The sequence below is a fragment of the Gadus morhua genome, chromosome 23 (genome assembly GCF_902167405.1).
Source record: "Gadus morhua chromosome 23, gadMor3.0, whole genome shotgun sequence".
Classification (NCBI taxonomy): Eukaryota; Metazoa; Chordata; class Actinopteri; order Gadiformes; family Gadidae; genus Gadus; species Gadus morhua.
In genome coordinates this window covers 24,918,015-24,934,928 of record NC_044070.1, presented here as the reverse complement: position 1 = coordinate 24,934,928, position 16,914 = coordinate 24,918,015, and the positions used below count along the sequence as shown (strand labels likewise).

At 52.3% G+C, this 16,914-nt stretch overlaps 1 protein-coding gene across 2 annotated transcripts in view; it reads right to left on the bottom strand.

Moving 5' to 3' along the window:
* Positions 1-16,914, bottom strand: part of pola1 (polymerase (DNA directed), alpha 1) — a 60,476-nt gene that overhangs the window by 1,091 nt on the left and 42,471 nt on the right. For both annotated transcript variants that reach the window (XM_030348991.1, XM_030348992.1), the window contains exons 35-36: positions 12,596-12,712; positions 5,717-5,813 (exon numbers count right to left, since the gene is read on the bottom strand). In XM_030348991.1, the coding sequence (XP_030204851.1) occupies positions 5,717-5,813; positions 12,596-12,712 (214 nt within the window). The remainder of the gene's footprint in view (positions 1-5,716; positions 5,814-12,595; positions 12,713-16,914) is intronic.

Sequence of the window (16,914 nt, the reverse complement as noted above, 5' to 3'; positions counted from 1 at the left end):
TCAATACGGCGTCGGTTACCCTTCAGGTGGGCTGGAACCAGACCGGAGGAGACACGCACCACCACGGCCCAGGGAGGGAGGGGGGGACAAGGAGGGAGAGGGGGGAGACGAGGGGGGAGACGAGGGGGGAGACGAGGGGGGAGAGGAGGGAGATGAGGAGGGAGACGAGGGGGGAGACGAGGGGGGAGACGAGGGGGGAGACGAGGGGGGAGACGAGGGGGGAGACGAGGGGGGAGACGAGGGGGGAGACGAGGGAGGAGATGAGGGAGGAGGGGAGGGAGGAGACGAGGGGGGAGACGAGGGGGGAGACGAGGGGGGAGACGAGGGGGGAGACGAGGGGGGAGACGAGGGAGGAAGACGAGGGGCTCCAGATGGGGATGAAGACAGAACAGCTCAATGGTTTGGGAGAAGAGCGGAGACAAGGGGACACGCGCTGGCTAGCAAGGCTCCTAGCCAAGAGGTAGGCTAACTAGCGCTAAGCAGAATTATGCTACGACTGAGCACCCACCGTCCTCTGGAAGAGGAGCCCCTAACCCTACCGCGCCCCTAACCCTACCGCGCCCCTAACCCTAACCCTACCGCGCCCCTAACCCTACCGCGCCCCTAACCCTAACCCTAACCCTACCGCGCCCCTAACCCTACCGCGCCCCTAACCCTAACCCTAACCCTACCGCGCCCCTAACCCTACCGCGCCCCTAACCCTACCGCGCCCCTAACCCTACCGCGCCCCTAACCCTACCGCGCCCCTAACCCTACCGCGCCCCTAACCCTACCCCTACCACGCCCCTAACCCTACCGCGCCCCTAACCCTACCGCGCCCCTAAACCCAACCCTGGCGCGCCCCTAACCCTAACCCTGCTGCGCCCCTAACCCCAACCCTGACCCTGCCGCGCCCCTAACCCTAACCCTGACCCTAACCCTACCGCGCCCCTAACCCTACCGCGCCCCTAACCCTACCGCGCCCCTAACCCTAACCCTACCGCGCCCCTAACCCTACCCCTACCGCGCCCCTAACCCTACCGCGCCCCTAACCCTACCGCGCCCCTAACCCTAACCCTGGCGCGCCCCTAACCCTAACCCTGCTGCGCCCCTAACCCTAACCCTGCTGCGCCCCTAACCCCAACCCTGACCCTGCCGCGCCCCTAACCCTAACCCTGACCCTACCGCGCCACACCCTCGTTAAACACTTGAGGAGGCACGGACACTCAGTCATGGTAACTAGAAAACATCCCGCACCACAAAACAATCTTCATGCGCTCATCCTGCGCACGTGCACGCGCAGAGACGACTTAAACATTGACGGCGGCCATTACCAGATAATCCTCTTAGCTGGGAGGGAAGGAGGGAGGGGGGGAGGGAGAAGACAGTAGATAGAAATAGAGACAGGAAGAGCGAGCGATAAGGAGAAAGGGGAGGGGGCAAACTATTCTATTTATCTGAAGAATGGAAGGGGGGGTGATGATGCATGATCAAGCGAAAGCAATCATGTCATCATTTCTGAAAGGTAGGAGAAAATAATTCCCTCCCCCCTTTTCTCTTTCCCACCTCAATCACTGAGCGGCGAGCAGATAAAAGAATGATTTAAGAGTCTGAAAGAGAGCGGAGAAAGAGCGACAGAGCTCGCTGAGTCGCCGCACAGTAGGGGTGCAGTTCAAATAAATAGCGTCCTCAAAAAGAAAAACGCACGCCGCAGACGGGAAGACAGGAGGCGGTGAGGGGGGGGGTGTTAAGGCCTCGGAGGAGGAGGTGACGGGATACGGTGGAGACAGGAGGCCGTAGGGGGGGGGGGGGTTAAGGCCTCGGAGGAGGAGGTGACGGGGTACGGTGGAGACAGGAGGCCGTAGGGGGGGGGGGTTAAGGCCTCGGAGGAGGAGGTGACGGGGTACGGTGGAGACAGGAGGCCGTAGGGGGGGGGGGGGTTAAGGCCTCGGAGGAGGAGGTGACGGGGTACGGTGGAGACAGGAGGCCGTGGGGGGGGGGGGGGTTAAGGCCTCGGAGGAGGAGGTGACGGGGTACGGTGGAGACAGGAGGCCGTAGGGGGGGGGTTAAGGCCTCAGAGGAGGAGGTGACGGGGTACAGGTGGACACACGTGGCCGTGGGGCAAAATATAACGACAAAATAATCAAAAGAAAACCAAGACCCAGCCGTGGGCCTTGCTCTGGTCGGGTCTTCGTCATCGGCCCTTCGTCATCGCCAACGACCTCAAAGGGTTTTCAAGGCGTCTCCCTCCACGCAGTTCTCAACTATTCCATCTCACAAACAAGTGCACGCTCACACACGTGCACGCCACGGCGAGTGTACCAGGGGTTATCTCTGCTCTAACTAGGTGTTGTCACACACGTGCACACTCTGTGGCTGCGGGCGCGACTAGAGGGGGCTCTGCGCGCTCTAACAAGGTGTAAATACAATAACAAGCCTGTAATTAAGTGAACATGATGAAGTTAATGGAGAGCGGCCATTCCGTCGGCCGCCCGCATGCATATTCTATTAGCTGGTGGCAGCGGGCAGCTGGAAGAGCAGTTAATTTAATCACCACTCGGAGCACGGGAAACTTCTTTGTGCGAGTGTAATTGCACAGAATGAATAATTGATTTGACAATCTCACCCGCCGATTGTGCCACCCCGCTTTGTAGCCGCCGAGGGGGGGGGAGACACACAGACACAGAGAGAGAGAGAGAGAGAGAGAGAGAGAGAGAGAGAGAGAGAGAGAGAGAGAGAGAGAGAGAGAGAGAGAGAGACACAGAGAGAGACAGAGAGAGACAGAGAGACAGAGACAGAGACAGAGAGAGAGAGAGAGAGAGAGAGAGAGAGAGAGAGAGAGAGAGACAGAGAGAGAGGGAGGGAGAGAGAGAGAGACAGAGAGAGAGAGAGGGAGGGAGAGAGAGAGAGCGGGAGAGAGGGAGAAGAAGTGCACGGAGGAAGATGAAGATAAGTGAGGATGACGAGTGGGAGGGGAGAGGAGGACAGCCTGAGACGGGGGGGACGCTGCCGGTAAATGGATCATTACAAAAGCGCAGCTCAAGGGCAATTTGTGTTTTATCAATGCGGCAAAATTACATTATTGCTCACACACGCAATCATACTGCCCACACTGGAGATGGAGACTGGGCTTGAGCGTCAGCCAGAGCACGGCCAAGAGAAAGGAAACAGATGGAGAGAGCTGGAGGGGAGAGAAGGGGAGAGAGAGAGAGAGGGAGGGAGGGAGGGAGGGGGACAGGGAGGGAGAGATAGAGAGGGAAGGAGGGAGAGATGGAGAGGGAGGGAGAGAGAGCGAGAGAGACGGAGAGGGAGCAGAGGAGAGGGGGGGAGAGAGGGAGAGAGAGAGAGAGAAAGCCAGAGAAAATAGCCAACTGATGTGCAATAAGTCATTGATACAGGACAATTTCAGGCGAGCGAAAGGACAAATGGTAGCGGGTGCGTATGCGTGTGCGTGCCTATGAAAAAAAGGAAGATGTATTCTATTAGAGATATCCTGCAGAGGCTGAAATTACCTCCATGTTTTACTCAGTTGCGGCAATCAGGCACAGTAATGCAATGTAGATGTAGATTATGCACAAGGGTACACATGGGCACACACACACACACACGTCGCAGTGTGAACATCACAATGATCATCAGCTTGTCGTCGGCTTTGTTTTCGGCGCACACACAGCACCGTCATTTCAAAGGGCGCCTCATCAGGCAGGCTAGGAGTGCCCCCCCATATCCCAGGGGCGCGCTTTATATGCACCATTTGACTCAATTTAGACTCACAATTCAGAGATGACTTTGAAGCATGAATAAATGTGTTTTCTGTATGACCAGGCCAACAATAACGGCGGCAATAAGACATACAAACCAAAAGGAGTCCGATACAGGATCCACATATCAGCGTTCGGCATCACGCCGCCGAAGACACACACATCACATTGTGTGTGTGAGATCTGTCAGACCGGGAGATGGTCAACAGATACCTCCACATCGCACACATGCAAGTCGCTGAATACGAGCGTATATGCCCCCACAAAACTCCCCCAGCCCGAGTGAGAGCTGGGTCCCTCCCTGCAATGGGAGCAGCGTGCTCCCCTGTGGGAGTAATGCAGTAATATGTGGTATTACTCCCCCAGGACCAAGGGAGACCACCTTAAGGCTGTACTTTCTAACAGCGTGTGCAAGAACACGCATCCACCTTCATTTATACAGACGCCGTGCCACAAAGTGCATTAACATGACTGGAGGGAAGGGGGCGTCTAAAGGCTCATCTGTGGCAATTACTTCAACAAGTAAAGTTAAAGCTCATCATGCAGGAAATAGACATGGCCCCATTCTGGGGAACATTCCACTGTATGCAATCCATTCCAATCCAACATTTCAGCGACATCCTTTTTCAAACCGCCATAATCCTTTGTTGCCTCTGCTTCAGTGACAAAGCTTGCACAGTTCCCTATTCTGATTAGAACACGCAAGAATGGAAAGACAACAAAAAACAAGCACAAAACAGGCACAAGAGGAACAGCAGAAGGAAAAAGGGGCAAGTCAAGAATTGATTGGCGATGATTTTTCACATCTAGAAAATGGCCGGAAAAAATAAAGCAAGAAAAATGGAGGCTATAATCATGTTAGCACCCTTTCCCTTCCGCCCTCCTCCTCATCTGGCCCAGGCCTGGTCCCCGCTCCCTCCGCCCTCAGAGCGGTCATCTGTTGATTACACGTTATACTTACCTCCGCCGGCGAGCTCTTTTGCTCGCGCTCGCGCACACGCACACGCACGCACACGCACACACGCAAATATTGAATCAAATAAATAAATGCCGGCGGCCCTTTCTAATCAAGTGACATCAATCAGGGGCCCGTCAGCGGCCCGTGGACCGACACCGCTCTGAGCAGCCAGCCGGGCGCTGAAGGAGCCTCTATTGGGGTCCACTGACTGCGCTGCCTGTGTGCGTGCGTGCGTGTGCGACTGTGCGTGTGTGTGCGGGCGTGCGTGGCCGGCTGGAGAGGTGGGGGGGTATACGCTCCATGTCCCATTATGGGAGAAGGGCTATCCTTTCGTCAGCGTGCCATTACTCCCCCTATCATTTCCCCAAATCTAAAACCTGTTTTCAATCAACATTGCCAAACGAGTGCCTGTCCAGGAGAGGCGAGAGACAGAAAGAGTGGGCAGAGAGAGAACAGAGAGAGTTAGACAGGGCAGGCAGTGGTGGAACAGGAGAGAGAGAGCCATGGAGGGCTCTTTCCCTCTTTCTTCCCGTGATTGGAGCGTTTTGCATTCAGTATGTGTGTGTGATTGAATCCGTCTCCTAAATTAGGGCTGTCGACTCAAGGAGCTGAATGTCCTTAACCCCCCCCAACCCGTATCCAATGCCCATACTCTGCTGCATGCCTGACTATTTGCGTGTGTCGATGTGTGCTTGTGTCTGTGTGATAGTGAGTGTGTGTTTCTACTGACTGTTTTGAATATTGTTAAGTGCAGCATGTGTAAAAGGTTTAAGTTAAGCCATTGATTGCTAATGGTATGTTGTGTGTGTGCGTGTGTATTTTTGCGACAGTGTTGTTAAGACAGACTTCACCCCAGGCTCCACAATAGCCGTTGAGGAGAAAGAGAAAATTGTCCGTGCATTTGTTGCGACTAGCCAGGCCGCGTTGCTTGTGTCATTATTTCATGCTTCAATGAGAGAGCAGCGGGCTCTGGGACATGAACAGAAACACGTTGGCAGGCCGGGGGGCGAGTGCGTACCTCGGTCCTCACTGGGGAGAACCTTGTTCACGGCGTGGTCCCAGTCGAACAGGAACCGGAGGAAGCAGAGCTGGTTGTAGAGAGCCTTCTCCGAGTACTGGGGCGGGGGGAGAGAGAGAGAGAGACAGAGACAGAGACAGAGAGAGGGAGAGGGAGAGGGAGAGGGAGAGGGAGAGAGACAGAGACAGAGACAGAGACAGAGAGACAGACAGAGAGAGAGAGAGAGACAGAGAGAGAGAGAGAGAGAGAGAGAGAGAGAGAGAGAGAGAGAGAGAGAGAGAAGGAGTGAACAGGGATTAGTCACTGTTGGCCAAGAAGCTACCAAGCTTCAATGCTAGGATATACATGTTCAACATTCATTTAACAACAGGGTCCACACTTAACTTTGCTCATTTGTAAAAAAAAAAAGAAAGAAAGAAAACGTTTAAGCTGCGAAATGGTGAAATCTCCCCACCGCCGTTCAACCCTGTATATAAATGTACCAGTTAACTACCCCCCCCCCCGGGGCAGTGTCCCCCTAAACCTCATCCATAGGACTCAACCCCCCCCCCCCCACCCCGGGGCGGTGTCCCCCTAAACCTCATCCATAGGACTCAACCACCCCCCCCCACCCCCCCCGGGGCGGTGTCCCCCTAAACCTCATCCATAGGACTCAACCACCCCCCCCCCCGGGGCAGAGTCCCCCTAAACCTCATCCATAGGACTCAACCACCCCCCCCCACCCCGGGGCGGTGTCCCCCTAAACCTCATCCATAGGACTCAACCACCCCCCCCCACCCCCCCCGGGGCGGTGTCCCCCTAAACCTCATCCATAGGACTCAACCACACCCCCCCCTCCTCCACTGTGACATAATAAAGCCAGAAAACAAATTGACTTGCATTGTTAATCTCCTCTGCAATTAAACCGGAGGGGGGAGGGGGGGGTGGAGAGGGGAGAGTCAGGGGGGGGGGAAGAGGGGAGAGAGAGAGAGAGAGGGGAGAGTGAGGGGAGATACAAAGAGAGGGGAGAGCGACGGGGGGAGGGAAGAGGGGAGAGAGAGAGAGAGGGGAGAGTGAGGGGAGGGGGGGAGATACAAAGAGAGGGGAGAGAGACGGGGGGAGAGTGAGTTGGGTGGCGAATCGGGGGGGGGGGGGAAGAGATACAAAGAGGGGAGAGAGACGGGGGGGGGGGAGAGATACAAAGAGGGGAGAGAGACGGGGGGGGGAGAGATACAAAGAGAGGGGAGAGTCGGGGGGGGGAAAGAGGGGAGAGAGACGGGGGGAGTGTGAGTTAGGGGGCGAGTCGGGGGGGGGGAGAAAGAGAGGGGAGAGTCGGGGGGGGGAAAGAGGGGAGAGAGAGAGGGGAGAGTGGGTTGGGGGAGAGGAAGAGGGGAGAGTGAGAGGGGAGGGAGAGAGAGGGGAGAGTGAGGGGGGGGGAAAGAGGAGAGAGAGAGAGAGAGGGGAGAGTGAGGGGGGGAGAGAGAGAGAGGGGAGAGGGAGATCGAGAGGGGGGGAGAGAGGGGAGAGTAAGGGGGGGAGAGAAAGAGGGGAGACCGAGGGGGGGAGAGAGAGAAAGAGTGAGCAAGCGACGAGAAGGGAGGGAGGTTTAGCAGTAGGAAGGAAAACGAGGGGGAGGGGGCGGGGGGGAGTAGATGAAGGAAAAAAAGATACAAGATGAGCGAGAAAATGCAGTGGATAGAACGAGAACGAGAGCGAGAGCGAGAGAGAGAGAGAGCGAGAGAGCGAGAGAGCGAGAGAGCGAGAGAGAGAGAGAGAGAGAGAAAAAAACAAAGGAAAGAGCGCGCGGAGCGCGGCGGCGGCGGCGGCGGTGGCTGGCCCAGAGCTCCCTCCCTCATAATAGTTTGTTGTGATAAGCCATTGTGAGAGAGGCACGCGCACCCCAAGGCTGTCAATTTGATTAGCCATTATACTGCACGTTTAATTGCAGTTATTGGCTCGTCATCTCCCCGCTCCGCTGAAGAGGCCGCGCTGCGACCCCACACTGCCATCAGGTGTGTGCACAGCGCTTCATTATCCCGCAGGAAGACGAGCCGCACACGTCCTCGGAGCGCGTGTGTCCCGCGCCCATTATACCTGTCAATTGGCTATGTGCATAATTGTAATTTCAGTTTTAAATGCTGCCACATAATCAACTGGCATTAGCACCTGACGCAACCGAACAGAGACTAAGTGTGTCAGCCGCGTGTGCACACGCGCGCGTGAGAGGGGGAGAGATAGTGAGTGTTTAATGGCTTTCTATTGCTGCCCGCATGACATGCACAGCTGTTGACCAGCGATGCACTGGTCGGGTCAACAACCGAGCCATGCCATCCCATAATGGAGCCTCGGCTACTGTTGCCAAGGTAGAAGCAGCCGGGCTGGCACCGACTGCACACAGTAATTCCTCCGTGCTCAAATAAAATACACACACACACGTTTAGAAACACACACACCACACACTCACACACACACACACACACACACGTTTAGAAACACACACACACCACACACTCACATTTAGAAACACACACACAGTTTGCAGCAATTGACTGACAGGTGTCAGAAAGGCAGGGCTAAAATGTTACAGGTAGTTATTGAATTTAGAGCCCCTCAACTCTTCCTACCTCTAACACACACACACACACACACACACACACACACACACACACACACACACACACACACACACACACACACACACACACACACACACACACACACACACACACACACACACACACACACACGCTTTGTTCCTGCACTGACACCATTTCAATTTGCTCCACAAATCTGCAGTATTTTCAGCCTGACTGCCTAAGGAGCAAACCAGCTGTGAAATTGCCTCTCTCCCGGGCGGGTAGGACCCCCCCCCCCCCCCCCCCAACCTGCTCCTGTGACTCCCTTTTCATCCAATAGACCCTCCCTCCCTCCCTCCCTCCCCACCTGCCCCCCCAACAACCCCCACCCTAACGAAAGCATGCATCCAGAACGCTGTGCTGGCCGTGGCCAGGTGACCCCCCCGCGGCCGTGGCCAGGTGACCCCCCCCGCGGCCCCGGCGCAGGGCGCTGTCCGCTCAGGCCTTGGTGTGCCTCTGGGGGGCGCCGTTTAGGGGATACATGAAGATAAAAGCAGGAGAAAGAGAAGCTAAATCACACAAATGGCCACAATCACTAAAGCACAGAGCAACAGACTCAAAGTGTCCGTCTCACGATAGAGCCAGCACTCCGGCCCCCCCATCTGAACCACATCCACGCTGGTTCTCCTGAAGTTCTCCACTGGCGTGTCCAATGGAAAGCTGTCGACTCCGTGGGCGCCACTGTGTGTGTGTGTGTGTGTGTGTGTGTGTGTGTGTGTGTGTGTGTGTGTGTGTGTGTGTGTGTGTGTGTGTGTGTGTGTGTGTGTGTGTGTGTGTGTGTGTGTGTGTGTGTGTGTGTTACCGTCCAATTGAAGTCACCCAACTTGGATAACTTGTCTTGGATCATGTTTAAATAGTCTCCAGACCAAAATATCACTGCAGAGACAACACAAACAAGGCCTCCGTGCTGCACTCCACCTCTGCAACCCAGTGCTCAACGGCTCAGTTGCAAATGTGCCTGCTGCACTAAATACACAACCATCAATATCCAGCCCCCACACAAGTGGCAGCTGCTGGGGGGGGGGGACACTCAGAGAGAGGGAGAGGGGGCGAGAGAGAGGGAGAGGGGGCGAGAGAGAGGGAGAGGTGGCGAGAGAGAGGGAGAGGGGGCGAGAGAGGGAGAGGTGGCGAGAGAGGGAGAAGGGGCGAGAGAGAGAGAAAGTGAGAGAGAGCGCGATAGAAAGAGAGAGCAACAGAGAGAGAGAGAGAGAAAACATACATTTCCCCGAGCTGCAGCGAGGGCAACAAGCCTCTAAACTCTCGAGCTCCTTTAGAAGCCTTATTGCCGGTTGTGGTCTTCGCACCGATCAGCCTCACAAGACACCATAATGAGTCAATATATGTAAATCTTTACTAGGCAAACACGGCGGGAAACAAAGGCATTTAACTGGTGCTCTCGTCCGCAAGCCTCCGACGATTCAGCACCGGTAATTTCTTCCCATTGAAAGGCATAATTGCCTGCTATTTGAAGATATTCATGCTCAATTTTTGAAATTAATTTCAATTGGGGGGGAAATGTAGAAATGTCAGCTCCAGTGAAAGGGATTTGATTTCAATTATCCTCGCTCAAAGGACTGTGATTTCCAAATACACTTAAGCAAAATCATGACAAGAATTTTTGTTCGGCGAAATTCAGTGTTTAAAGAGCGATTAGGCGATAATGGGGCGGCTTTGAGCCAGCACTGAATGCAGCCGTCTCCCTCTGAAAGGCACTCAATTATCTCTGATTGCTCCCGCTATAATGTATCAAATAGAGATACCTGCTATTGCCGTAATTTGTGTGAAAATTAACATGCTGCAATTTCCACTAGAGGGAAAAAGGAGCACTAATGGGAGCCTGAGCGTACATCAATAAAACGAGGGTGAGAGAGGCAGGCACACACGCACACACACACACACACACAGACAGAGCGAGAGAGAGACAGAGCGAGAGAGAGAGCGAGAGCTGTGGAGGGATGGAGGAACAGAGAGAAGGAAACTGGGGAGGAGAGAAGAAGGCTGGAGCGGTTGAAAGAGGAGAGGAGGATGGGGAACAAAGCTGTGGACAGACGCATGGAACTGAAAACAGAAGGGTACGTATGGCGAGCGCAGAGAAGAGCCAGACGAGGAGCGAGAGAGAGAGGCTCAGAGAAAAAAAGAGAAAGAAAGAAATTTAATTTACTGAAAATATTACAAATTGCACCTGTGCATAACTCCCTCGAATTACCAACCAATCAAGGCAGAGTGCCTATTACTCTCCCATTACATGGAGATCAGATCACGCTCTGATTCTGTGTCCAGAGAGAGAGCGAGAGAGAGAGCAAAAGCGAGAGAGAGAGGGAGCGAGAGAGAGAGGGAGCGAGAGCGAGAGCAGAGACGTAACACCCACAGCGATGGTAAATGTAGCGTGATGCAGGGGAGAAGATGGAAAAAAGGAAAACATGGAGGAGTCACAGGCAGGACTGAAACGACATCATCGTAACATTAGACAATCCATCGAGCCACCGTCCAAATACAAACAAATACACCCCATATCCTAATTTAAATACATGAATACATCAAATATATCATATATAAAATTAGGCCTGCCTATCAGGCCTAATATTAGGCAAATTGAATTTAAATTGTTGCCCATATTCATAGTCAGTTGGAAACAACAGTACGTCTCCGTGCCAATTAGCATGCAGCCATGAGAGCTAAGTGGGTCATATTTATTATGCATTATGTATATTGAGGTAAGCTGAAGGTTTAATTTAGTACGAGCCACGAGTCAATTTAACAGTGTGCTCTACCTGCTGCCACGATCACGTAGTGAGACTCCGAAGTCTGCATAATATGTTGTTATGCTGCACTTGACTTTTACGTGTCTGATAAAAAATAACCCGTTTCAAAGCCAATAAGAGACAGTGATTCAGCCACATGTCTTTGGCTGGGCAGCGTTGGACCGAACAAATCAAACAAAAAGGAAAAAAGCAAACCCACAAAAAAGGTTAATTTATAGGATCAGGTTTAGCCTGGATGGCTCGCTGGGCAAGGCCAACTGAAGTCCAGGAGCAGCCGTGACTGTAAAAGACTAGGACTGGCTGTACAGAGTACTCTGACACCATTTACAATACATATCAGACATACCAGCCCTCAGCGAGGGCAGCCTCAAGTTAAAGTATGCTCAATTGATTCACTCCGCTACCAGTTTGACCACCAATACATGCATTTCACCCATTTATTTAATCAATAAACTTTGACATTTCTGTCAATCAAGATTCAAATATTAGATCAAGTTAAAAAATCACAATTGCGGCCGTCATTCTGTCAATATCAATCAGTCCACCTTAAAAGCACATGAGGGGGAACTCAAGCAAAGGTAAAGGTGTGTGCAAGAGAGAGAGGGAGCAAGAGGAAGAAATGGGTAGAAACTAGGCGGCAGAGGAGGCAGAGCGCAGGTAGGGGCCAGCGGGCACCGAGAGTTAAATGTTTTATTCAGCCATCAGTTTAAAGTGCCAGGCCCCTCAGGCCCAGCGATGGACGCCTAAGTGGCTATGGTGACAGGACAAATTGGTCTTCTGGTTTACAACCTGTCGCCACAGAGCTGGACCCAGCAAAGCAACAGGGAGAGGCGAGAGATAAAGAGAGATAGAGAAAGAGAGATCGAGCAGAAGAGAGAGAGAGCGAGATAAAAAAGTGAGAGATAAAGAGGGAGCGAGAGAGGGACGGGGGGGGGAGGGAAAGAAACTGGGCACAGAGTGCCACATGTAAGACAGAAAAGAGTGCTGTGTGGAGGTTTGCCATGAATAGTGAGACTGAACAAAACATTGATTGAACCATCACAGCAAATTGAACAAGGCAGCTTTTCTTTTAAATCCAGTGGTCAAGCTAACAAAGTGTTGCGCAGGCATAAAACAGATGGCTGGAAGCTCTCCAAAGGGAACACCTCAACCTGGATGCCCAGTGCCAGGAACCCATGCAAACGATAATGCACAAAGTGGGACATGGGGCCCCTAGATACACGGCAGCTCTGAATGAAGACAAAAAATAGGATAGCTGAATGCCAATGAAAACAGTGTCTGCAAGTGTGGTGAACATTGCCACACTTGAGATATTATCTATATAAAAAAGGTGCAACTTTAGCTCTATAGCACCACCACCTGGGAAAATGGAGTTATTCAATCTAAACGTGTTCAGTACAAGTCAGCGGGTTCAGACCGCAAGGGTGAGCGCTCTGTTCAGAGATCAGTCACTCACTTCATCTGATGCAGCCTATGTGCGCGCGCGCGTGCGTGCGTGTTACCTCTGGTCTGAGTGTAGCCCTGGTGCAGGCGGGGCAGATGGGCCCATGGCGAGAGAAGGAGATGGGCAAACGCCTGGTTCTGTTCTGGCAGGCCTGGTCCTCACACACCAGCCATCCCTAGGAGAGAGAGACAGACAGAGAGACAGAGAGACAGAGACAGACACAGACAGAGAGACAGAGACAGACACAGACAGAGAGAGACAGACAGATAGACACAGAGAGAGACAGACAGAGACAGACAGAGACAGAGAGACAGACAGAGACAGAGAGAGAGAGGAAGAGACACAGAGAAAGAGAGATTAGCCTCAGTGCTTTCATCAAGGGGACAATGTTTCATGTATAAATATTAGTAACATGTAACGATACACGGATTCGTACCGACATTTTTTCGGTACGGTCTAACAGTTCCATGCACGTTTCATTTCGGTGCGTACCGATTTTTTCTTTTTAATGATCTATTGATTATCACACTCTGTGTCTTGTCTTGTCGTGATTTTTTGTATTGAGGAACACAATGGAAATAAGTCCTGGACTTTATTGTGTTTTTATCCTCAATTGTATTTGATGTCTTTTCATGTGTGCAAGATATTTGTTTGATACAATTTAATAAATCAAAATAAAATCAAAAAACTTGTCTGTAAATTGTTCCTTTTCAGCAGTATTGACCTACTTTTTAGTATTTATTGTTGAAAGTTTGTTAAAAACCCAAATTTTGCTTGTTATAAATGCTAAAAAATAAATGTAGGTTTGGTTTCTTTTAATCCTTCTGTACCGAAAATCATACCGAACCGTGACTTAAAAACCGAGGTATGTACAGAATCGTGACTTTTGTGTATCGTTATTAAGTAAGTATTAAGTATTTTTTTATAATGAACTCACCTATTGGCTGCATCAAATCAAGCGAATGATTATAGATATCGTAAACTTCAAATTTGTACGTAAAAAAATATAAAGATATATTCATTTTTTTTAATATATAGAAATTTTGGACACATAATGGCAGAATGTAAAAGATGAGGATTGAGGAGGAGGGGTCAAGATGGTGGGAGGTTGCTGTGCAGGAGAAGAGGACGAACTTCAAGGGCCCATGCCGGGGAGGGAGAATGACATCTGCGGACGGGTTCCACCTGCCGCACTCGCCAAACCTGCTCCATCCAGAACCAGCGATTTATAGTTCCAGACATGTGCTCCAGTGAAACCCTTCCAGAGCTACGTGTCCCCCGGTTCTCCCCAACGCAGACGGAACCCTTCTGCCATCCTCAACCGGCTCCCACCTTCTGTATCCACCACTCTTTGTTGACGTCTCCGTCATCAGCGCCCCCCGGGGTAAGCCCGAGGCAGGTGCTGTGGTTAGTGGTGGCCCAACCCCCCCACCCCTCTGTGAACACACACGCCTTTTATGACCCGTCATTACCAAGGGGGGGAGGGGGGTAATGCCAACTAATGACAGACCAGCCGTCCTCTACTTTGAATGGCTTTTCTACAATGCCTTCTCTTGGCGCGTCCGCACACTTTAGACTAAAGGCCTGCTGGACCAGGTGAGCCCGTCCTCTGGACCAGCGTTAGACTAAAGGCCTGCTGGACCAGATGAGCCCGTCCTCTGGACCAGTGTTAGACTAAAGGCCTGCTGGACCAGGTGAGCCTGGACCAGCGTTAGACTAAAGGCCTGCTGGACCAGGTGAGCCTGGACCAGCGTTAGACTAAAGGCCTGCTGGACCAGGTGAGCCTGGACCAGCGTTAGACTAAAGGTCTGCTGGACCAGGTGAGCCTGGACCAGCGTTAGACTAAAGGTCTGCTGGACCAGGTGAGCCTGGACCAGCGTTAGACTAAAGGCCTGCTGGACCAGGTGAGCCCGTCCTCTGGACCAGCGTTAGACTAAAGGCCTGCTGGACCAGATGAGCCTGTCCTCTGGACCAGTGTTAGACTAAAGGCCTGCTGGACCAGGTGAGCCTGGACCAGCGTTAGACTAAAGGCCTGCTGGACCAGGTGAGCCTGGACCAGCGTTAGACTAAAGGCCTGCTGGACCAGGTGAGCCTGGACCACCGTTAGACTAAAGGTCTGCTGGACCAGGTGAGCCTGGACCAGCGTTAGACTAAAGGTCTGCTGGACCAGGTGAGCCTGGACCAGCGTTAGACTAAAGGCCTGCTGGACCAGGTGAGCCTGGACCAGCGTTAGACTAAAGGTCTGCTGGACCAGGTGAGCCTGGACCAGCGTTAGACTAAAGGCCTGCTGGACCGGGTGAGCCCGTCCTCTGGACCAGTGTTAGACTAAAGGCCTGCTGGACCAGGTGAGCCTGGACCAGCGTTAGACTAAAGGCCTGCTGGACCATGTGAGCCTGGACCAGCGTTAGACTAAAGGCCTGCTGGACCAGGTAAGCCCGTCCTCTGGACCAGCGTTAGACTAAAGGTCTGCTGGACCAGGTGAGCCTGGACCAGTGTTAGACTAAAGGCCTGCTGGACCAGGTGAGCCCGTCCTCTGGACCAGCGTTGGCCAAAAGATGGCCAACACCGATGATGTTTTGCACAGGAATGTATCAGCAATAACATTCACAATCCAAATCAAAGCGATTAATTGATCATCTTTTTTACTTCAACCAGCCCTGAATCATTAACTCTACAGCCGACTGCAGCCGTGGCCGGTACGTCTTGTACATCCACACACATCTTCACCAGTCGGCAAATCTACCTTGAAAACAAACAACCATTACGGTCCACAGCGGGGTTCTGTGTTCTGTGTTAATCATTGAGGTGGACCCTCAATACGCAGTTTCAATTTATCTTTACCAGGACAGCAAGACGGTTATAATCTGAAAATGAACCGCCGAGACGACACAAGAGTCAGGCGGCTAACCCTGATCGTTACCACACCATCACACACACAAACCCCCCTCTAACACACACACACACACACACAAACCCCCCTCTAACACACACACAAACCCCCAGCCAAACCCCTTTAACACACACACACACACACACACACAGCCAATCTCCTCTAACACACAGACACAAACCCCCAGCCAATCCCCTCTCACACACACACACGCACACACACACACACACACACAGCCGATCCCCTCGAACACACACACACACACACACAGCCAATCTCCTCTAACACACACACACACACACACCCCTCTAACACGCGCACACACCCACGTCTGCAGGTTCACAGCTTTACCAACAGATCCATGAACCAGGAAGACTAATTATCCCAACAACACTTTAGCAAAAAGACTGCAAGGCATCATGGGAAACCCGAGCGCTTGCCATGCACTGATAACGCCGGGCGAGGACAATGCACCACGGAAATGGGAGATAAGTTCACTGTGTGCGTTTTTCATTGTGCTGCTTACATTATTATTTGCATTTGATCTCAATATTTCCTTTTGGTTCCCAGCGACAGACTAGGTACACATTGCTGTTCCCATGGGATGTCCTTGAGCTATTAAGGCCACAACCCTACATTGTCTCCTTGATCACAGGTTTTTATCAGCATCATCATTCAAATGATACATTAATATTAATGGCACAATTAAATAATATGATAAAGGCCAGATCTACTTTTTAAAAGAAGGGTCCGGTCTAAATATTGCAGCAGAGTATCTTGGATCAGTGACCCGGCTGACCTGCACACACACACCACACCCTACCTGCACACACACACCCTACCTGCACACACACACCCCTGCATGAGAGCCATGGAGGCTTGGCCCTGAAAAACACACACACACACACTTAATTGAGGCAGGTATGACAGACAGAAAGGAAACTAAAGCATGGAGCGCATTGAGGGGAGAAAAAACCCACATCTAATTAAGGCATTTAGCGAGGGTGTGTGTACCAGAGTGTGTATGAACGCGAGTGTTAGTGGGGAAGGAGCACAGAGTGTGTGTACCAGAGTGTGTATGAACGCGAGTGTTAGTGGGGAGGGAGCACAGAGAGTGGAGGTGGCTACAGTCGGACGCGTCGCAGAATAAAGGCCCATAATTGCATAATTACAGCAGTGGATACCTGACACGCTGAATGCAGACGTCAAATGAGTTCCACATAATTTAACCAAACAGAGGCAAGACCAGGGCACTGACTCCCCCCTCGAACGCAAGACACATCGTCTGGAGCCACACACACACACACACACACACCCAACGCCAGGACTGACCCTCACCGTAGATCTAGGTCTGTGGCCTCTCTCCAGTGAAGGCGAGTCTGGACCTTCTCTAGCTGGACTCTGTTTAGGACCCAGGCATATCTCCTAGCAGGGTTGGCTCTCATGTTGTATCGTATAAATCTCTAATTCACCCGTTTTCTCATCAC